Below are 24194 nucleotides of genomic sequence, written 5' to 3'. Positions count from 1 at the left end.
TAAATCTATGTAAAACTAAAAAACAAATATTCAATATTATTGTCATTCTTATTGTTGAATTGATTTTCTTTTTGCATTAATATTAATTTAATTTTTATTTAAACTTTATTATAATTACCAACATGTATGAACTATAATCTTTATTAGATCATTAAGAATTCTAACTTCCAAACATAAAATAAATATATTAAATAAAAATCATGAAAAAGTATTAAGAGATACTTAAAAATTATATCTAAATAGGTATTTTTACGTATAAAATAAAATTTTAAAATTATATATAATGTCGGGTTGGTTTGGTGTCGGACTTTTTTTTTTCCAGTTGAAACCAACCCAACCCAAATATAGTCGAATTTATTTCCAACACCAAATCAAGTCAAACTATAATCTTTATTAGATCATTAAGAATTCTAACATCCAAACATGAAATAAATATACTAAAAGATAAAAAAACCATGAAAAAGTATAAGAGATACTTAAAAATTATATCAAAATAGGTATTTTTATGTATAAAATAAAATTTTAAAATTATATATATAATATCGGGTTTATTTTTTTTCAATTGAAACCAACCCAACCCAAATATAGTCAGAATTTTTTTCCAACACCAAATCAAGTCAAACTAAACCACCAGTCGATTTTTTTTTTAATTTAACTCGAATTATGATTTGATTCGATTTTCGATTCAATTTTGTACACCCCTAATTTTAACACTACAAAATTACCTACCTAATTTGTTTTCCATCATGTATCAATCTGTGGAGCTAACAAATTTGATTGTACCATTTTTCATGTGAACACTTGAGATATGAAGAAAAAATATATGATATTGAAAGTTCTAAAAAAGTTCAACTTCAAAGCAAAATTTAAAATTGTAAAATAATTTTCACCCCTATATAAAATATAAATAAATATAGAGTATTTAATTTTAAAGGAGAAAACTAAAAGACAAGTTAATTTAGAGTATGAATGATTCATTTGGTTCCAACCGACAAATAAGATCGTTGGATTGATATAGTTGCGTTTTTATCGGTTGGAACCAAATCTTTCTTCTTCTATTTAGCTAAGAAAGAATTTAAATTTTGAATTTATTGATAGTGTAAATATTAATTTTTTTGTCTTAATTTACGTGTTACATTTCAGATTTTGAGATTAAATGTACGTTTATTTTTTATGGTAAGATTTTTATAGATTTTTTAAAGATTATCAATGCTAAACAGTCAGAAAATTTGATCAGAGATTTAAAAAGTATATAATATTATTTTTATTTTAAAATAAACTCATTTTTTTTCATTTTTTAATTAAAAGGTATTAAAGTTAAAAAGGTAAAAATGTTCCAAAAAAATAAAATAATATAGCGAGAAATATATTATTTTTTAAAAAAAAACTTACTCGCGGCGGTGTTTACACCAATCAATGCAAAATGCACTATTACATAATTTAATAAAGTAAAATGAACTATAAATTTAAACACATGAAATGCATGTATTGACTTGGTGTGAACACCCAGTACGAATAAGTTTTACCCGTTGTTTTATCATTATGATCAAATTCATGTCAAATTTGCTAGCTAAGAGAATTTTTCCTTATTATATGATTTATAGTACTAATTTTTATGTAGTTTATAAATATTGTATATAATTTCATTTCAAAAAAGTTGAATATTTCATGCAAAAAATTTCTGTCAAACTTAAACTATTTGACTCTCGAAAAATGACAAGTGACATATAAATTGAGACGAAGAGAGTATTTAATTAAATTATTTAATAAAACTTGAAAAAAATATAAGTATTAATTATACTCTCCTGTCCCTAATCACTTTTTTTTTCTAATTATTTATTCAATTTGGTAAGAAAGGATAATTTTATTTATTATATCCTCAATTAATTACTTTAAAAAATTAAAATTCTTGAAAATCGTAAGTTTTTAATATGCTTCATAGTTAATAGAAATAAAATGAAAGATTAATTATATTAATAGTTATTTTTTTAATATGTATATCAATTTAAGAGTGGACAAATAAATTAGGAAAGAAGGACAAATATGATAAACATAATGGAAACACTGAATTAAAATAGTTGTTTAATTAATTTTCATATAATTTTATTTAGCTCATGGAAAAGAGATCTGAAAGAAGACAAGTTATTTTATAATAATAAAAATAATATTCAACTGATCAACTATCACACGTTAAAATTTAATGGAAAGTTAATACATTTTTTCGTTGTTATTAACATTCGTGAAGTATAAGTTCTTGAAGTACATTATACCAAAAGATTTTATATATATATATATATATATATATATATACATATATCTTTTATTCGATAACTTCATATTATTATATAATTGAATTATCAATAAAGTAATGTCCATACATTTTTGAATAAGTTTTGGGTTATTTTTAATGTTTGGCTTAATTCGTTTTTATTTAAATGCAATAAATATTTAAAATTAAAAATATTTAAAATAAATTAATTCAAAAGTTTTCAATACGCACTATCATTGTTCGAATGTATATCATATCATATTCTCTAATTTTGATCACTTCCTTCAATTATTATTTAAAATATTAATATTTTCTAATAAATAGTTATTATTTACTCTAACTTGTTCATCTTTATAATTATAAAGTTCCAATTTTATGTACGAATGATGTAAATTATATTTAGATTATACTAAAATATCTAACAAAATTAAACCACTTAATAAGCATTTCATAATCAACCAAATTTAGTGAAATTATAAGGAAACATGTTATTAGTAATGTTTTTAATTTCATTATCATCTTAGTACAATCTTACCGCTTTTTTGTTAACAAAAAAGCATAAATGAGAACAGAAAAAAAAATGATAAACGTACAAATAATTTTCTTTTTAAACAAAAAGAGTAGGTGGATAAGGATCCCCTCCCGCCAATAAAATATAACAGAAAAAAAATTCTTGACTAGAAAATTTAGTCTACGTAATTTTATTTTATTTTTTATTTTTATTAAAAAATGAAAATTATTTTAAAATTAAAAAGTTATTAAATTTTCTGACTAAATTCCTACCAATTTTTCTGATTATAATAAACTTTTTTTTTTTCAAATTAAAGAAAAAAAGATGGACAAGACAAAAGAAGAGGACACGTGAAAACCAATGAGATAAAATTTTGCCAAAAAGTAAATAAAAAGGGAGAAAAGCATATCACAACGAAAAAAGAGAGAAAAACAATACTTAATTCATAAGAAAAAGGGGTACCCTAAAGAAAAACTATTCAATTATATGAATGGTCTTATCATATCTACTATAGTGTTATTTTCTCATATAATTTAACTAAATAATAATTTCATATTACTAAACTTCAAGTTACATAAATGTATTCGTATATATTTTGCTATTAGATATAAGAAGAAGATGAGCGAGGCATGAAGAAAACCTAGATACATATGTTGAGATATAGATATATAGGGAGAGAGTCTAGCAAAATTGGAGAAAATCAAGCGAAAAAGCTAATATATATAAATCTAATAAAATATTATATTCTTAAACTAATTACATCAAACTTTGTTCATGTATTTAATTTATATTAATAGTAAAATCAAATATAAAATAAAGTTAAAAGCTTACATTATTTGCTCAGTACATAATTTTATCAAATTCTAAGCCTCTAAATGTTTCAATTTAATATAAAAAAATCAAATTTAATCGAATCGTAATTATCGAAAAAACTATGGTTGGGGAACGAGATATTGGTCTTATTAGAAAATCCAAAGGTGAGTGTGTGTGTGAATATGTCAGGAACACACAAAACACTCCACGCAAAGTTAATAAATAAAATAATGGAATAAGTCCAAAGTTTTTGATAGAAAATGTACAGAAAATGTTGGCTCCCTTTTAGAATGTGGCATCCAATGTTTAAATTTTGAATACTTTGTTATGTTTTATTATATTTAATTATTTATCTTTTCAAATTGAGTACTACTTCCTTATAGTAATAAGTTACCCTTTCAATATAAATTATTTCATGGTGTTTGCGGAACATGTTATATTTTAAGAAATAATATTACTTCGGTTCGTTCACTATTATTTTGTGATAATTTTTATTTTTAGAATAAAAATATAAAAATTTTGATTAATATTTTAAAATGTATCTTTTTATCATATTGATATGCGAAAAATTGTAATTTATTATATTTTTCATATAATTTTTAAATATTTTTAAAAAATTATTTAAAATATTAATTTAATATAATCTAATTAAAAAAATATGACAAATAAAATTGAAAATTAGTTTTGTAAATACTGATGGTATAATTTTCTTTTAAAAGGTTTTGGTAGAGTCAGCATGGAATAAAGGCATAATCCAATCAGTGAATATTTTATTTTCTCTATTTTAATTTTGTTCATTCTAGTTTCACATAATAAAGTTTTTTTAAAGAAAATAAAAACTTTTGAATCTAATTTTAGACTACATATTTTTTTAAAAAAAGAACGCATGTGTGGAAAGTTGATCTATAAATAAGAAAAAGACATATTTTTATAAACAAACTAAAAAAAAAAATCGAACAAATGGGAATAGTAAAATCTTAATAATTACTTTTTTTTTTCTTTCAATTAACGTGTTTCAAGAAATTTAACCACGGTAACTAACAATTTGAATGGTCAAAATTTAAGAAAACACTAAATTTTTCAAAGTACTAATTTACTATATTAAAAAAGGAAATAAATCTACTTCTACTCTTTTCATTTTAATATACCAAAAGAAAAAAGAAAAAAACCTTTTTTCCCATTATATTTATAACATTACTTTAAATCTCAACTTATTTTTAATATTTTTCACTAATGAAATGTAATAAGCCCTGTAAATAAGTATCAAGGCAAATCTAATAAGAAGACATTCAACACCAATGACATATCCGTTTTATCTCACAAGTAAATCTCGAGAAAATCCAAATCATAACATCACAAGTAAATCTCGAGAAAATCCAAATCATAACATCACGTGATTTTAACATAAGAGTTTAATACGATAGTGTACTAAACGAAAAAGGCTTTAATATGACATTGAACTTTTAAAAAATGCGTCCTTAATTAGAAATTTAGCTTATTTATGTTATTATTATTTAAAAAAAATTTATTCGTGCCGTTATTTTTTAACAATAAATAATTATATGTTAGCTACATCATCAATATTTTAATTAAATCAAAAATAATTTTGGAAAACGTGATTAAAAAATAATAAAATCTTTTCTTCCAAAGTAATAACATAAATGAATCAAATTTTTTTTTAAAAATTCAATAACATATTTAAGTTTTTTTTACTGAGAAGAAAATGTATACGGTAAAAATAAGAAAGTAACGCAATTTTTATCATTATATAAAACCACACTAATTCCTCAAAATCCAAAACACAAAACTTAAAATTAACAACACAAATAACATTACATAAAATTTTCAAAATCCATTACAACCCCAACAATACTAGCTATTCCAGATTTCTCCACCATTTTAATGGCAGAAAATGACCTTTAGTTCACGCGGAGACGAACATTCATGCATAAGTGAAGGACTGTCATGTGCATATGTGAATGTAGCAGGACAAGCATGCTTAAAGAACTGGGAATAACTCGATGGTTTACAGGTCTGTGGACTATTATAATGATTCCTACAACAAAACTCATCCGATTTAAATGCTTCACAAGCACTTTTACAACCAACCACAGGTCCATGACCACCATGTGACCTAAACTGCAAAACTGCTGGGCAGGACTCTAACAAATTCGCCCGGCATCCAACAACTGGACAAACACCTTTACCTTCGTGTGGAGTTACAGTAAGAGGAATGTTGAAACCATCCACTAGACTAACACCGTAAGTAGAAAAATCGGCATGTCCGTGATGTAGAACAAACTGGGCTAATGTAGCTGGGGCGGCACCACCGAGTCCATCGCACTCGATTCGTCCGCCGCAGTCTCCGGTGGCGCAGTAAAATTTTCCGTGCTGGTAATTGCAGCCGGTACGAGCCCAGATTCGGCCGGACCAGTGAGCGTTGGGAGCGGGGAAAGAGCGGTGGGTAAGTGAGTGAAGGGTAAATCCACCTCGTTCGAGAACAGGGTGACCGGCATTGGGTTGAATTGCGGGCCAGATGGTGTAAGGACAGTTGTTAACTAGGGTTAAAATGAAATTAGGGTTAGTGGATTGGGAGAGAGATAAAAGGGTGAAGAGGAGAGAGAGGGGAAGTAGAATTTTTGCAGAAGAAGAAGCCATGGCTAATTTTGATCTTTGCTGTGGGAAATGGGAGATGGTTAAAGGGGGGTTTATATAGAGATTAAAAAGGTGTGTTTGGTACCAAGGAAATGAGATAGTGATTTCGGACATAAACGAATTCAGAATTTTTGAAATGTATGATTTTACACGTTTAGAGGTGAAATCAGAATTTAGGGATTTTAAATTTTGTTAATTATCATTAATTAATTTCGTTAGCGGTTTACATATTAATATAATATATAAATCTTTTATCAACTTTTGAATATAAATATAGAGTCTACGAAAAAGCTATTAGATTCGCCTGAACCAAGAACATCGACCCAGCTCTGTCTCTGTTTACTAATGCTTCTCTAAGTCGTCTGAACCATAAACCACGACCTAGCTCTGCCTCTATTTACTCCTGCATTTTTAATCAAATATACTGATTAATATTTTCGTAATATAACTGTTAATAAATAAAATATCTAATTTTACGAAAGATCAGAAATTTCATATGTTTCTTGATTAAGGTTATAAGGATGGACGAGGGTCGGAAAAGACCGTTAATATGAATGTTACTATATAATTTATTTTTCTATGCGTTACTATGCAAATCATTTTTCTATATTATAACGAAATTAATTTCTAGCTTAAAAGTTTTTCAAAAGAAAAAATTCATCCACCAAACATAAAAGAGAAAAAAGAAAACTCTTTCTAATAATACATAAATTTCTTTGTTACTTATATTTAAATTATAAGTTAAATATTATATTAATTTTTATAAAAAAGTTATCAAAATTATCCACGAGAGAATGACGGAATTGTCCTTGGTTTGTTTTTGTTCAAAATAGAAAGACAATATCAAAGGGTAAAAGAAAAGTTTTTTTCCAGCACTGGTTCAGAGGCACGTTGTGTTTGTCATTGAAAAATGCAACTTTTCTGACTCAGAAAATATACAATTTTTTATGAAAAAAGTTAAGAGATCAAAGTTCGGAATATCTTTTTACTTTTAAATATTGATATTCGAAATTAATATTAGAGTTTAATTAAATTTAAATTATATATTTTAAAAATTTATATTTTATATTTAAATATTTGATTAAATATGAAACAATCTAAATTCTTAAAGTTGATATTGATCTCCACTTTGTGTAGAAGAAAAAGGGGTGAGAGACTACGACAATTTTTACTTTAATTCTAACTCATTTTGGCTGTATGTGCAGGTTAAATTGCCTACTCATCATAAAATAATTATTTAGAAATTTATTTTTTAATTAATTTGATTGAAATCGAGAGACTTTTAAGTGAAAAAATAAAAAAAATGTTTTCTATGTTCTACATTTTAAAATTGAGTGACTTTAATATTATTAAAAAAAATAGAAAAAAATGATAGTTTTCCTCTCCTATTTTCATTTTGCGTAAGCATGAAACTTAAGAAATAATAAAAAATTATAATTGATTTTTTTTCTTCTAAATTACCAACTTAGACTTACAATTAAAAAAGTTAGTAATTAATTTCAAAGCAACTTGATTGTGGAAAAACTATTTTACATTTCTAGTGCATAAAAAAAAAGTCCTAATTTAAGTCATGCTTTATAGTTATGAGGCTAAAACTTATCCAAAAAAAAAAATCTTCATTTTTCACTTAGAAATAAAAAGATTCTCCTACTATATTTGTACAATTTTTTTACATTTTATTTTATTTTTTCCATTTTTTTTCTCTTGTTAAGTTGTTAATATAAAACAAGTTATTTTTAAAAATTAAAATTTGTACTAGTGTGTAAATGTGCTTTGGCAAATTTGAATTTTTGAAGATGATGGAGATGGATATGACAAGGTTATAGATTAGTCCTAATTGGAAAATGTAACAAAGAAAAAGAGAAAATATTTTTTTTTTATAAAAATAAATTCTTTCCTAATTTTTACACTTCCTTAAAGTGCACAAGAAAAGACCATTTTCGTACACTATATGTATTTTTTGTGTAGTTGCAAAATTGCAATAATTATTATTTTTTAAAATTTATATATATATATATATATATATATAATTGAATTATACTATAAAGTGTCAAAAAAAGATGAAAAGAATATTATCCTAGTTTCCGCATATCCCAATAAAAGAATCCTTTATATGTCTCATCACATAAAGTAAAGTTGAAATATCCATAGTATTATTGATATGTGCCTACTTAGAGCTTGTTTGGCTCAGCTTAAAAGCTGGTTAAACTGACATAAAAGCTGGTTTTTGACTTATTTAGCTGTTTGGCAATTCTCAAAATTACTTATTTTAAGTTAAAAAAAACTTATTTTAAGCCAAAAGTTAAAAGTTGGGGTAGGGGTGCTTTTTTTCCCCAACTTATAAATTGTTTTAAGTTGACCACATTTTTACCTTTTTACCCTTAATATTTTTATACAATATCCAAATTACCCACATAACTCTAACATCTCTTTCTTCTATTTTTTCCTTTTCACGTGTGGATGATAGACAATTACTATTACTAATGAATGAAAATAAAATAAATTTTAAATCTTTCAAGTGATCTATTCAAATTATATATTATTAAAATGTAAAATAAGTTGCACATATAACTTAAATAAAAATTTATATTCCTCTTATAAATAACTTGTGATAATAAAGAAATATGTGAATGATAGAATATTATTATTACCTATGGATGAAACTAAAATAAAATCTTAAATCGTTCTTTGATCTATTCAAATTATATATCTTTAAAATCTATAATAAGTTTATGTTCCTCTTATAAATAATTTGTGATGAGAAAGAAATATGTGAATGATAGCAAAATATAATTATTTATGGCTGTAAAATATAAATTAATTGACTTTTATTATGTTAACAGCTTTTAAGGGTATTTCAGACATTTTGATTTAAAAAGTTGTTTATCAGCATTTATTTGCCAAACACATCAACAACTTTTTTTTTTAACTTCAGCACTTTTATCCAAACGCATAACTGCTTATTTTAAAAATAAATTTCAACACTTTCAAAAATATTTTTTTAAAACTGCTTTTATTAAGTCCATCCAAACGGGCCCTTACTCGTGTAAAAGGTGTATGATTGAACTTTGATTTTTTTTTTTATCAAAAAAGGATTTAACAAAAAAAAAGGGGTTAAGAAGTTTTTATTCAGAAAATTGAAGAAAATTTTGAATTTTCATAAAAATAAACATGTTTGAAATTGATTTTGCTTTATTTGGAAGGAGAATATAAAATTGTTGTAGAGCTCTTTATGAAGCCATTTACAAGTTAATCAACTTGAGGTATTTGCAAGTTATTTGAATTATTAAGGTAGGATATATTAATGAGAAAATTATATATAATGGTAAATTAATAAATTAAATTAAATGTTATAACTATATTTTGATTTAATTGTTCCCTGCGATAAATTGTTTGTCAGTCACCTTTCTCCCTCAAACTTTCGCTCGCCACTCTCCCTCTCTCGCTCACTCCCTCTTACTTTATACAAACACAAGTGTATAAAATGCGTATATGTTTGTATGAAGCGAGAAAAAATAGTCTATATACATATAAGTTGTTCACCTTTCTCCCCTCTCCCAGATCTCGCTCGCCTTGATTGCTTATACAAACATAAATGAAATGTATAAATTGTGTTTCTATTTGTAAAAAGCGAGAGAAAATTGTATATATACACTTGCAAATACATATAATTTCGTCCTATATACTTATAACTATACAATACAAATATTCTCGTACCAGATTTTATTTTATCTTTCTCTCTTTCTCGTTTTATGCATACACAAATTATACAATTGATTTGTATACAACTACTTTCTTTTGTATATGTATAGCGAATTATACAATTCGTTTCTTTTTATATGTAAGAGAATTATACATATTTATGTTTGCTAGGGAGCGCAGTTATGCAAACTTTGCTATAGCATACAAATATAAATTCTTGTGTTTATTATATGTAAAAGTTGCTCATTATTAATTACCTATGAAACTTCGGAGCAAATTTTAATTTTTCGTAATTTATGATTTTCAAAATTACCACTAGGATTTACTATAAACAATTTTATGTGATTAGTTTTTAAGTAATTTAATTAAGTAAAATAATTTTTATGCTACTAGTGCATAAAAAGACAGATCTAACTAGCTGTCATACTTTATAGTTTTCTAATGCTAAAATTGAAAAAATGAGCTAAAAATAATTTATAAGTTTTTTAATTAAAAAAAAAGGACAAATTGACTTCTTCTTTTTTAATTTTTAATATTAATAAAGAATTAAACTAATACCATATTTTGTAGTTGTCTGGACAATTTCTAAAGTTGCTTGTATAATTGTTGAAGTTGTCGAACGACTAAAGAAGTTGTCTCGATAGCTACGACAATTGTTGGACAACTAAAGAAGTTATCTTAACAACTACGACAATTGTTGAACTAAAGTGTAAAAGTTAAAAATTTGGCACTATTATAAAAATATCTTTTAACCTAATATGTATTATTTATCACTTCTACTTAATTTTTAAGACATGAAGGACTCCTACCTAATTCACGAACTATTTTACCCTTTTAATAGGCCTTCCCGCAAAAACTTATCTAAACCAAACTTTTTTCCATTTCACAGCTAAATATAGAAATTAAAAGATTCTCCTTTATACATCATAATATTTATTTATTGCGCTAAAGATATTTAGTTTAAATTGAAACTAAAATATTGTACAATTTAAAGTTATCTTAAAGTTTTTAAGAGTCATTTTATAGAAGTGTTAGGTAGTAAATATCATATCATATTGACGGTATAACAGTGAACATATTATTATTAAATAACTACACAAAATTCTTTATTTATCATACATTTTATTTTATTTTTCCTTCTCTCTCTTTTAAAAACCTCCCTACCAATAGAGGCGAATGTACATTATAATATCAAATTTATTTTCATTTAATATTTAAAATATCATGTATAAATTTATATTTATAATCTTATTTAAATTATAATAATTAATATGTTTTTAACTCATACTTTTTAAAATGTTAATAAATTCAATATTAAACCCTATAAAATTCTTGATCTAACACTGCTTATCAATTACAATCACATAATATTTAACAATGGTATTAGATTTTGACACTATACAATTTTTTCTTTCAACAGCTCGAGATGATCTATCAAATATTTGTTTTAAAAATAAGAAGTTTGTATTAGCTAAGCTGGTAGGTTTTAAAAATATAAAAGTTTGTACTAGCGGTCAGAATTGCAACTATGTTAGGTAAAATTGAAATTTAAAGATGATGAAAATCGTGGAGAGTAAAAGATCATTTTGTTCATATCATATAGTTTAGAAGCGATTTATGCAAGAATCAATTTATTTTTACTAATTATACGAAAAAATAAATCAATATATATATTTATCCATCCAAACTATACTTATCTGAAATAAGATAATTTGTGAACCATAAACTCTCAAGTTGATAAATTTCAAGAAAATATCATCTAAAGATTATGAGGTTTCATTTCATTCAACGGTAAGATTAAAGTTTTTTTATTTGGTGTTTGATATTTATGTTGGGACTAGTTATATTTAAATTTACACGAAAAACAACCAGGTTCCATTTGCCAATTATTGCTATTGACTTCCACAGTGAAAGAATTTCTTGCAAACTTATTTCTATTAAATTTTTTACTTTTAATTTTGAAAGAAATTATTTAAATTACATTATAATAGTGGAAAAGTCAAAATTACTTGTTCTTATTGCCAAAAATTGGCCATATAGATTACCATAATTTCTGCAAGTAGCCTTGCTTGTTGTTATCCATTTAATTTATAATACACCCTATTTATTTGGTAATTCATAATACACCCTATTTATCGAATACAACAAACCAAACCAAGGATAAAAAATATTGTCAGCATAACTAATCTAAACATTACTAATCCAACTTATTTAGTGCTACTCTTATACCTCTTACCAAACAACCTATTAGTCTCAAGTGCATTTATAAGCAACCCTCGCGCTGAGTTGATGGGATGGAGGGGAACTATACATAAGCGGATTTACTTTGAAAATTATGGTGCACCTGAAATTATTCCTCAACAAAACTTGATATTTTATGTACATATTTTCTAAAATTATCCATTGACACTCATACCACGCGCAAAAGAAGAAGAAGCTAAATGGAGCATTTGATGTGGGTGGAGGCAGACAAAGGCAAAAACATGGTTAAAGCACTCAAGAGGGGAATAATGCGATGGCTTGTAATTCATCATGGACACAATGATGACTGAGCTAGAAGTCAATTCACAATGAAAAGAGAGCCAACAATTCCCCAACTTATCACTTGTTACATAAAAATGGGCATAGGATACCCCAGTAACTTTATCTAACAATCCATGTTTTCAAGATTAGTAATGATTACCAATTATATGCTACCTATAATCTACCCCTATATTGGAAATCATTTTCCCACTAATAACTTCACCTTCTGCTGCATCCATCCATCTTCAACATTCCAATGCTAAAGATGAAGAGAACAGAACTCCTACTCTACATTCTTCTCATATCGACAATATGTGCAGAATGTCGACATGGGTATAACTTCATTCCCATGGCTCAACCTATAAACGCAGGCAAGTGTACAACTCTTCACTGCTAATGAAACACTAATAAATCAATGTGATGCACTATTTTTCATCTTTTTCCTGATGTGGTAGCTGAAACAAGTCGTGTTTTTTCTATTTTCCTGAACTCTGGGATTTCCTATACAAAACAAATATGTGATTTTAGTAGGCAAGGATATCAATGGGTTTAAACTCTAGCTTCTCTATCGCAGTTAAGTCCAATAAAAGCTCGGTATTCTACACATTGAGATCAACAAGAGGACACATTCTTGCTAATTTGGTAAGTCTTACAAGTATGGAATCTCTATTATGAACTAGTTTATCCATGGAGTTTCTAATCAAACTATTGTGGAGCAGGGGAAGTACGAAAAGATTCATAAACCACCATCTGGACCGAATCCAAATGGAAATCATCGTCCACCATCAAGGGCCAAACCCAACTGGAAATCATCGTCCACCATCAGGCCATGAACAGAAGAACGAGCTAGTCATATGAGACCACAATTACCGAATTGGAGGTTAGACATATATGTAGTAGTTAGACAATTTTATATTTAGGCTATTTGTAAAAACAGTGGAATATCCTTTCAGATTGGAATTACATTTCCTTCATTTACTAAGCAGTCTACAAAACTGGTCTTTATCTAATCTATAGTCCTTATACTTCACGCCTAATATGATTTACTGCAAGCAATGTTGTCAATTTAGGACTATCAATATCTAGTTCTTAATAAGTAAAAATTCCACAGACCATTCTCAAATCTCAACAAGATCAAGACAATTTTGAGTAACGCTGAAAGTGAAACCAAAACTCATTTACTGAAGGCCAACTTACGTCTGAGCTCCTAGGAAACCAAGCTTAATCTTGTAGGTCACAAGAGAATGATTACATGCTAGAGCATCAGGAATTGAGAGATAGGGACTGGGATTATTGTAATGACTAATGAAACAAAATAGAGAAAACCTTGGGCCAGATGCTTAAAATTCGATGCTGCCACCACCTTACTGCAAACTTTGATACATCCTCTCATCAGAACACACTATTTCCCACTCAAGTCGTGGTTAATATTCGCATAATAATTGGAACAACAAAGACCACATGCTACACATTAAAAAATATGGAAAAACTTAGCTTTCCTAGCTAAGCTTGCCATAAAACTTAAAAGAGCCTGAGTACATTTTAAGCAATATGCCAACTCAGCAGGCTTTCTTCATTTAGCGAATAGTCCTCAAATGTATTACCGGCATAAAAAAAGGGGCACTAGACAGAGCCTAAGATACATGTGTCATATATACAAAGTTAAATTGCCAACTAAAGTGCGTAGTCTCTCTTCTGCTTTAGTTTAAGCATGCAGTCTCTTATCAAACTGTTGTGAAGCAGGGAATATACAAGAAGGATCCATATACCACTACTGAGCCAAAGCCAACTAGAAATTGTCGCCTGCCATCAAGACCATGACCAGAAGAACGAGCTAGCCATATGAAATCATGATATTTGCTGAGAGTTGGAGGTTAGACATATATGTAATAGCTAGAAGATCTAAGATTTAGGTTATTTTGCTTGTACAAACACTGGGATATCTTTGAGATTGGAACTTTATTATCCTTCACCAACTGAATTGTCAGAAGAGTAATGTTGTCTAGTCTAAAGTCCTTGTTGCTCCACTTCTAATGCGCTCACTGCAAACAATACTTTCAAAATATTTTATAACTATCAAAATTTTAGTTCTCTAAAAACTTTGAAAGTATTAATTCTACTTGACATTTTCAAGGTATTAACAAAATGAAAGAGTTTTGCATAGCTGATGCTTTCCCTACTCTTCTCCACTTAAAATACTAAACTTTAGTCGGCAGCCAGATTCGAAGCCGTGATGCGCACCTAGCCCATACATCATTTGCTGCATTCTTATCCTTAGACAAAATCCCAGGGGACCAGACTGAAATTCATTTGTCAAGACGAACTCTAACCCAGGATACTAAAAAAAGCAAACTAATCTTGTAAGGAAAGAAAACCACTTCAACGGTAGGCATCATTGATGCAGAGGAAAGTAGGCAACTAATGAGTAAAATAGAGGAAAGCTTTGGCCCACAAGTTAGACATGAAAGCAATATGATAAATTTAGCTTTTGCTTGCTAAGCTGGTGCTTAAACTTGAAAGCTCGTGAATTCACTTTTGCATACTTATCAGGTTCTCGTCATTTGGCAGATAGCCATTAAATAGATGACCGGCATGAAAATGGCCACTATACACTAACTAAAATACAGATTTGAATATACAAGCTAAAGGATTGATTTACCACTTTATACAGCACGCTTCCTTTTTGATCTCTTACTCTTCCTTGGCCCTGAGTAATTTGGAACTTCTTTACTACTGCTAGAAGCATAAGCCTCTTCCAGTACTTCTTCATCCTGCAACCAATATTTATCAAGTGTATAAGCTCATATTCAGAACAGTGTCTTCCAATTGAAAATTTAAAAGTCTGCCATGCAGCACCAAATAAAACAACTCATCTTGGAGGTACTAAGAAATTATTCTTTCCCTCCTCATCAAACTGAATCAATTAACATTCTGAAATGTTCCAGAGCTACTTAGGTATCCATGAGCTTAGAATTATGTATGCATTTATCTCTAGTCACTGAGTGAAGCCCTTCAAACTTTCAGCTTGATCGCATAACCAATCACTATGTGTTTTTGCTCAAGATTATTGATTCAAAATTGAATTTTCAATTTTCAGTATTTACAAAATTAATTTTCAAATTATTCAGAACACTAGAGACAGATTTTTTTTGTTCCTCTTTGAAGGGTAGTGTTTCTTTTCACTGTCACACAAATGTTCTCTTCTAAGGCTGGCCTAATGGGTCAAACAATAGCATAGTTGTGCATCTAGGTACTATGACCAACCCTAGGTGAACAAATCCACATCTTTATTACATGGAAGTCTGACTTGCATTTTAAGTTAAAAAAGGAAGAATAGTACTTTCAGACAGAGAACTTGTGTAATGCAATAAATCACTATGCCTTGTTAGGCTGGAAGCCATCCACATCTTTTATTATCCTTGACATGCCATCCGATATTCAAATGACTAACAACTAAATTTAATCATGCAAACATGTCTCGGGTGAACTTGTCAGCAGAGATCATATGCAAAACAACATTTGACATTTACCTTGGGCTTGGTGTCATCATCTTGTTCGTCCTCGGAATCAGATATAGAAGCAGAAAGTTCAACCTTATCTGTAGGGAGTGCCTTGGTTGACTTTTTCTTCTTTTCATCTTCCTTTAGCTGCCTGAATCTATTTCCATAAACTTTTGTTAGCTAGGTAGACATTGTAAATTGATCAATTTTGAAATATTATACACACCTCTCTCCAGATTGTTCAGGTTGAGAGGTAGTTCTCTTCGCACGTCCAGCACTGATGATACCACCGGCATCTCCACTCACAGCAGGCTTTGCACCACCTAACTTGCGCAACCATACCTGCTGTGCTGTGGTCAGCACATTATTTGTGAACCTTGAAATTCAACATAAAAGGCACATGTTAAGAAAGTCAACTTGCTTCATTGATTATAATATCCAGAACAAAAATCTACTTTTGAGTTAAAGAGATAAAATGCAGAAGCATGATAATTTGTCATTTGTTGCCTCAATGATGAGAGAGAGAGCTTAAAAGAAAAACAAATAGAAGAGATATGGAGCAATTATTTTGACATGTCTCTCGAACAGAAAGTTTGAAAGCGCTAAGACAGTATAAGGATATCTCTGTGTATAAAGGCAGCAACAAAACTTCTTTATCCCCTCATCTTATTCAGTGATAATGTCACTAGAAACAAGTGAATAGCAAATTCCAGTTTACTGAACTGCAGAGTAATATAGTTTTCATTAATAAAAATGATAATTCAGTAATTCACATCAGTATATTCATCGGAACATATTTGTTTAAGACCAATACTCTAATTCTGTATCAGAGGCACTATTACATTATTACTTTAAGTAAGCGCTCACCAGTAAATTGTTAACCCTGATGGAACAGACAAAGAGAAATAGCCAATCATGAGCGGAAGGAACTTGAAAACCAGAAGTGTGTTCTTTTGAGACGGATCATCTGTCTAAGAAAAGATATCAAGGATTTCAATATAACACGACAGAAGCACCCACAAATTGAGATCAGAAGGAAATAAGCTGGAATTTTAATTCAGAATCATACTTGGGGAGGTTTCATTATCTCCATTGAAACATATTGTGAAACAATAAGCAGGACAGGCAAAATGAGGTAAGCCACCGTGTCATGCCAACCCAAAGGCGGATGCCCATCCTGAAAATGTCAACAGATTTCATGTCCGCAATCATACTAAACTGTACTTAGTATTACAAGCAGAATTATCTTATGGTCCCAAGAATTTATAGGAAAACCAATTTGGTGAGATGAAAGCGGGAATCGTTCCATCCTCTTTGTGATTAGGAAAATTACTCAAAATAAAGTTTCAGACATGGTATAAAGGTGTAATTAGGATATGACACTGACCACAAATGGGAATAGCCAAGAAACTCCAGATCCACTCTGTCGAGCAGCTATAGTTGTCGGGCCTCCCAAAGAAGGGATCCAAAAAAAACCTTCAGTCAGCAATCCCTTTATCAGAATGAAAAAAAGGTAAATAAACTCATTAGTTGTTTGAATTAATAAGTAAGAACACACAATAATACTAACTTCTACAGTACCTCATTTGCCACATTGGAGAGAGCTTGATAAAGACCAATCCAAACAGGTATAGTAGCCAAAGTTGGGAAACATCCTGCAATAGTGTAGCCACAAAAAAGAAAAAGATAAACCACAATGGAAATGCAAGGACTTACTACATTCATTACATGGAAGCCAAACTTGAGATGGGACAAATCCAAACCTTACAGAAGCTCACAGCACTCATTATTTTATGGCATGGTGTCTAAATAGTTATTTATGGCATGGTCTCTTAATAACTGGCATTGAAAATTGCAGTTAGTTGATATGCTACAATTAGCACATGTCAAACAATTTGTAGTTTTTCTATTGCAGTGGGCTCATTAACCTCGTGGAGGTACAACCTGTCCATTAATAATGCAGTTAAGCTTCAAGTCAATGCATATTTAACAGCATACCTTAGCTCTACTAACTCTCTGTCACAACTAAAAAGGCATAGTAATTGAGTGTATATTTCAAACCATCATGTGTTTTAGAATAGTAGTGTTCGCATAATACTTAAATCCTTGGGCATAAAGTTGATTTTTTTAATGCCGTTTATAACCACCTCAATGCAGCTATTCGCCAGACAGCTCATAGGATACTGCACCTGAAAACATACTGCATGTTTCTAAGTAGTTGGGAGCCCTTACTTCTTACAAGCCAAACCCTTTTTTCTTTTACAACGCATAGCCTCAAAGGACTATCGCTAGGATACATACGAAAGAAGAGGTTGACTAACTTAAAGCTATTGTTTATCATTTGAATTAAAACAGGAGAACAAATACATTAAAAAGCAAATTTAAGTTCATAGAGCAGTGTTCTCTGGCATTGAGAAACTAGTTTGGTGTTCATGATCATCTATGGTTTTCCAACCATTGTGTAAACTAAGTCAAAAGTTGCACTTATGTGGTAGTATTTGACTTGGCACAGAGTTTAAGAAAGGAAGACTTTTGAAATTTGTGGTCTAAGACAAACCTTAAGACATTTATGTGGCTATAAATCGTTTTCATTAAGAGTGCAAAGGAAGTTTTCCAGTTAAGTTGTTTCTAATTATAGAAAGGTGACATTCTTTTGGGAAAAACTTAAAAGGAAAGGGTGCCATATAAATTGAGACGGAGGGAGTAAATGTTTAGATGAAGACGCATTACTGGAGTTCCTCAGTTCCATACATTCATAAACGACAACCGAGCTTTTGTACACTGTATATATTGTGCTGCTTCGACGGAATAAATTATCAGACTTACACACCAAAAAACAAGGCAAAAGGGAGTTGATAAAATGAAAGTTATGAATGAGGAACTAACTTAATGACAACTTCATATGCCACAGACAACCAGAGATTGACAAGGAATAAAACTGAAATCCAGATCAAACAAATTATGGAAGGAAGAATATCACCAGGCAACCAGTTCTAAGATGTACTCAAATAAGACTAAAAATGCAAAACCTAGACCACAGAAGGACAAACTATGGATCAACATATAACTAATTCTTTAACTGATAAATGGCTCTTACAACTCCAGGAGATATAATTTGTGCTTCACTACTAGCTAGGAAAGAAAGCCATGGCAAGTTTCTTATAACATATATGCCCAATGCTTTAAACCAAGTAAGTAGATCAAACAGAAATAGCAAATGGAAGCATAACTAGAGAAGAGACCGCTGACTGCAACAATGAAAACTTACCTGCAAGAGGATTGACCCCTGCCTGCTTATATAAACGTGAAGTCTCAAGTTGGATTCTCTCCTGAATGAAAGATAAGATAAAAAATGTAAGTTTGTTTTCTAAACACCTCACGGAAAAGGACACAACAACAATCAAAATTCTGTTAGTATAGCTTCACAACATTAGAAACACCTTTCCTTTTATTGAACAAGTTTTTTTATCACCATAAGCAATGTCCTTTTCTCTTTTGATAAGAGAAGTAATACTATGGCCACACAAAGTAAAAAAACTCTGAAGTACCCATATTAAGCTGAAATCTAACAAGCAAGTTGTAACAGTTACAGTATCAATCTGCTCATACTTCACTCTTTTTTACAGCACTAAGTACCAAAGAATACACATACATAGGTCAAATTTGGAAAGTCATATAGTTCTGAAAAGAAGTTAAGATGAAATAGAAAGTATCAATCAACATGAATTTGAGTGCACCTGATTTCCAGCATATCTTTGTTGAATAGCTTTGATCTTTGGTTGGAGATTTTGCATTGCTAAAGTTGATTCAACCTTTCAAATGACATAATGTCATACATCAGCAATAACTCCATTGCAGTGATTTAACAATTAATGAGGAAGAAAGGAACAGGGACTCCTGTTGACTTGAGTTTGACAAAACAATCAGTTATATTAATTTAAGTTCTCATCCCATTGCACTATTAATAATACCAGATAGACTTAACTAAGTGCCAAGACCTGAAATACCAGACCAACTCTAAAACATCCAGGCCTAGCAGCAGCTTTATCACAGACTCACCTGTTGCTTTGTCAAAGGGAAAGTGGCAGCTTTAACCAGGAGAGTAAGCAATATGATTGCGAATCCATAGGAATAAGGCACATGCACAGCTTGCAGTCCATCCTTCATCACCTGAAAAGACCGAAGTGAATGAGTGAATATAGAGTACATGAGGCATAATAGTATCAGTATTGCAAAAAGAAGGTCTTTTAAAACTAAAACCAAAAAATAATGCATCTAGAACTGAAACAAAATAAGCTTCAGTACTTGTACTTCTCCATGTGATCTATTGAAGATAACCAACCTGTCGTCCTATGATAATCTTGATAAGGTTTCTTCAGCATCCACTAATTTCCTTTTTCTTTATTGGGAGGAAAGACAGAAGGGGAGGAGGATAGTGGATGGTATGATAAGGGGGAAATCTGGTTGTCGACTTATACTAATATGAAAGATGACAAAAGTTAATAGATAAGTCTTTCAATAGGTAGAAAAAAAATTCAAAAAAAAAGTTTAGTTTACTTCAAGTGTTACCAAAGGTGAAAAGCAAAAATACATTTAAAAGAAACATACCCTCAAGTTTGTTAGAACTTTAACTGCAACGCATAAATAAAGTGTAGACTTTAATGAATAAAGGCGCAAATGAGGAGAAAAATAGAACACCTGTATAAGGCAAGAGTAATAACTGTAAACACAAACAACAACTATCCGGATAAAGTGTTCATAAAAGTTTAGTAGCTAGACAAAATCTTAGTAGGAAACATGATGTCAAACAATACTAGGTCCCTATACTTCTTCGGCCTGCCTCTATCTCTCCTAATGCCTGCTATTGCCAACCGCTCACACCTTCTCACTAGGACATCTACGTCTTCCCTCAAGTATTTCACCTCTCCTAACTTCTCATTCCTAATATGAAACTTAAAAGGTTATATAAACATGAAATAACGACACAAGGAAGCAAGTGAAATCATTATTATGAATATGCCCAACTTATATAAAATCCAAAAGACCGTAACAATGATCATAATTAGTTCAAAAGTATGTGTTACAAAATTTAACCTTCAACACAACTTCCATGGCGTCAGAAATGAAAGCAAACCAACCACCACTTTTCTGAGCAGTACCGGCAGCAGTAACATCGGGAGCAACACCAGGATCAGCCGCGACGGCAGCATCAGCTAACGTGTAGAGAAGTCCCTCCGCTCGGCTTACAACAGCTTCAAAATCAAAATTAGAGTGAAGCGAGTGAATCGGAGGAAGGTCATGGAAGCTGAATTTCACTCTAGTAGAGATAAGTCTTCGCCGGTGAAATACATGGCGAGAAAGCGACGGCAAAGGAGTTCCGATGAACGATGATGGAGATGAAATTAAGGTTTTCGCCATGGGAAAAATTGCTCCGGCGGGGATGAACGGAGAAAAATGGGAAGAGTTCAATTCAGCTTCTCATGGAAGAGAGGGAAATTTGTGGATTGGATGAGTGGCAGGAGAGCTATTAGAAGAGAAAAAATATCCCTATCCATTTTTTTCTTATTAAAATTCCGTTATTTTGTTTGGTATTTCGTTGTGGTTACTCCACAACTACTAATTTTTCTTTTTTTTTTTAAAAAAAAATGTATTTATTATTATAAGGGAAAAGGAATATGCCCCTAAACTATTTAAAAATATTTAGATATATCCTCCGTTTAAAGTTTGGTTCACTCATGCCTTTGCCATCCAACTTTTGGTCCAAATATGTTTTATGGGCGTTAGTTGTTATGTTGGACATATCCAACTTATTTTTCATTTCTTTTAAATGTCACATGTAATTGACATGTCATTTTGACCTTACCACATGATATTTATATAAAATGAAAAGGTATTCGGACTCATAAACACCTAATTCAACCCATAAATCAACCACCTTTTAAATAAATTATCCGACCAATTTTAACAATTTTGTTTAATTTTTATTTTTTTCGATAAATTCTAAAAATGAGTAATTGATTAATTAAAAAATAGGAAGAATATGAAAAAAATATATAATTAACGCCAAAAATTCACAAATAATTATAGTAACCTTAAATCAACTTAAACACTTTTTTAAATTTTTTTTATTTTTTTTGATAAATCCTGAAATGAGCAATTGATTAATAAAAAATATGAAAAAAATATAAAATTAACGCCAAAAATTAAAAAATAAATACAGTAACCTTAAATTAAATAATTTCAATATTTTTTTATTTTTAAAATTTTTCGGCAAATCCCAAAAATGAGTTATTAACAAAAAATAAGAAGAAGAAAAACTACGCAAAAAATTCACAAATAAAGAATAGGAAAATATGAAAAAATATAAAACAAAAAAATTGTTGAAATTATTGAATTTAAGGTTACTAAATTTATTTGTGAATTTTGACGTAAATTTTTTATTTTGTTTTCATATTTTTCGCTTTTTATTAATAAATTATTCATTTTCGGGATTTGCCGAAATTTTTTAGAAAAGTTATAGAATGAATACTATATTTATTTGTGAACTTTTGACGTTAATTTATATTTTTTTCATACTTTTTATATTTTTTATTAGTCAATTTCTCATTTTTGAGATTTACCGAAAAAATAAAAAAATTTAAAAAAATATTAAAATGTTAGATTTAAGGTTACTATATTTATTTGTGAATTTTTTGCGTTAGTTTTATATTTTTACATATTTTTCGTATTTTTTATTAATCAATTATTTTTTCGGGATTTACCAAAAAAATAAAAATTAAATAAAATTGTTAAAAATGGGTTGGATAGTGAATTTTAAAGGAGTTGATTTATGGGTCGAAAATGACAACTAACGCCCATAAGGGAATATTTGGACCAAAAGTTGGACGGCGAGGGCATGAGTGAACCAAACTTTAAATCGAGGATAAATCTAGACCTTTTCGAATAGTTTAAGGGCATATTTGACTCCTTTCCCTTGTTATAGATATATTGAATTAAATGGATTGTCCATTAAGCTTATCATAAACTTATCCTTATCATGGATATGTATTCCCAAGGTGATATGAACCTTTTTGGGATAGAAATGTATCAACTAATGTGACATTAAACATGGTGACCTTTTGGTTGATTTCTCTACCTATAAATAGAGATATCATTTATCATTATTATATACACTTGAATAAGAAGAAAGTCTTATCCTATATCTACTTCTCTTATCTTCTTTCTTTATACATATTATTCTAAGTTTTAATTTTATAGCATGTTATCTGCACGAATATGCTCTAAAAGTTGCAGCACTTCGGAAAAGTGTTGTAGTTGAAACACTTGTGAGCAGGAACGGTATCTATTTATTTTTTCTTATTACACATTTATATTTTCAAGAGTTCCTCTTATACTAATAATTTATTTTAGTAAATATGTGTTATATGAAAGGGTAGAATATATTGATTTGTTTTAATTTAACAATTATATACATTGGTTTATGCTTATACTAACAGTTCTTCGTTCTAGAAAAGAATTGAAGGATAAAGAAGTAAATTTTCATGTTGATTTTCTTAGTTTTAATTATGAGGAACTTATTAATATTTATAATTGCTAGAGGTGAGAAACTCTCAATCTTATTTTAACTAAATTTGCTTCAATAGTTCTTGATTTCATTTAAAGGCTCATGGTTGAGTTCTATTGGTATTGATTTATATGACATTGATTGAAGGGTAAGACGATGGATTCAAGTCCCATCGCACCAAAAGGGTAAGACATCTGGTTAAAGCGCGGATGCACATAATGAAAAATATTTGAGGATAAGACGATGGATTCAAGTTCTATCGCACCAAGAGATAAGACATCAATTTGAATTTTGATGCACCAGATGATAAGGATTGGGTTCAAGTCCCATAGAATTTGGCCTAACACGCCTTATATGGATAAGACATTGAGTTTGAGTCAATGCACCATAGTGATGATATAATGATGACTAAGACTTTAATTATTAAGCATTGAAATTCAATCTATTGAATTTGCTCCATTTCTTGAAAAGAATGTGGCAGCAACATATGATAACTTTGAAATCCGATGTTGACTTGCTCCATTCTATCGTATGAATGTGGTAGCAACAAATAATTAGTCTGAAAGATGACAAATGATTAACGCAATGAAAAAGGGCGTGAAATGACAGAATTATAATAGTCATCGTTGTGTTAATTATAAAAAAAGAACACTATGG

General features: G+C 29.4%; 3 protein-coding genes across 7 annotated transcripts; 1 reads left to right on the top strand and 2 right to left on the bottom strand.

Moving 5' to 3' along the window:
- Window positions 1-5354: 5354 nt before the first annotated feature.
- Window positions 5355-6273, bottom strand: LOC543971 (osmotin-like protein). Its single transcript, NM_001247785.2, has one exon. The coding sequence runs from the start codon at window positions 6249-6251 to the stop codon at window positions 5493-5495; it is 759 nt and encodes a 252-aa protein (NP_001234714.1). The 5' UTR covers window positions 6252-6273; the 3' UTR covers window positions 5355-5492.
- A 147-nt stretch (window positions 6274-6420) lies between these two features.
- LOC101257139 (inner membrane protein PPF-1, chloroplastic) lies at window positions 6421-21604 on the bottom strand. Of its 5 annotated transcripts, none has more exons than XM_069291426.1 (12): window positions 21068-21563; window positions 20033-20143; window positions 19711-19785; window positions 19242-19302; window positions 17555-17628; window positions 17361-17465; window positions 17043-17150; window positions 16841-16944; window positions 16200-16349; window positions 16004-16130; window positions 15133-15244; window positions 6421-6651 (listed from the first exon to the last, which is right to left on the bottom strand). In XM_069291426.1, the coding sequence occupies exons 1-11, from the start codon at window positions 21389-21391 to the stop codon at window positions 15137-15139; spliced, it is 1347 nt and encodes a 448-aa protein (XP_069147527.1). In that variant the 5' UTR covers window positions 21392-21563; the 3' UTR covers window positions 6421-6651; window positions 15133-15136. The 5 variants fall into 5 exon arrangements, 4 of the variants coding, with proteins under 4 accessions (XP_069147527.1, XP_010313294.1, XP_010313293.1 ...); XM_010314992.4 differs by lacking the exon at window positions 6421-6651 and adding an exon at window positions 12471-12974; XM_010314991.4 differs by lacking the exon at window positions 6421-6651 and adding an exon at window positions 14014-14515.
- On the top strand, window positions 12708-14449 carry LOC104644762 (uncharacterized). The gene is made up of 4 exons (XM_069291427.1): window positions 12708-12844; window positions 13048-13115; window positions 13193-13353; window positions 14217-14449. Exons 1-3 carry the CDS (start codon window positions 12730-12732, stop codon window positions 13304-13306), a joined length of 297 nt encoding a protein of 98 aa, XP_069147528.1. The 5' UTR covers window positions 12708-12729; the 3' UTR covers window positions 13307-13353; window positions 14217-14449.
- Window positions 21605-24194: the final 2590 nt, after the last annotated feature.

Source organism: Solanum lycopersicum, chromosome 11 (genome assembly GCF_036512215.1).
Source record: "Solanum lycopersicum chromosome 11, SLM_r2.1".
Lineage (NCBI taxonomy): Eukaryota > Viridiplantae > Streptophyta > Magnoliopsida > Solanales > Solanaceae > Solanum > Solanum lycopersicum.
The sequence above is the reverse complement of the archived record's forward strand: the minus strand, read 5'-3'. Positions and strand labels throughout refer to the sequence as shown.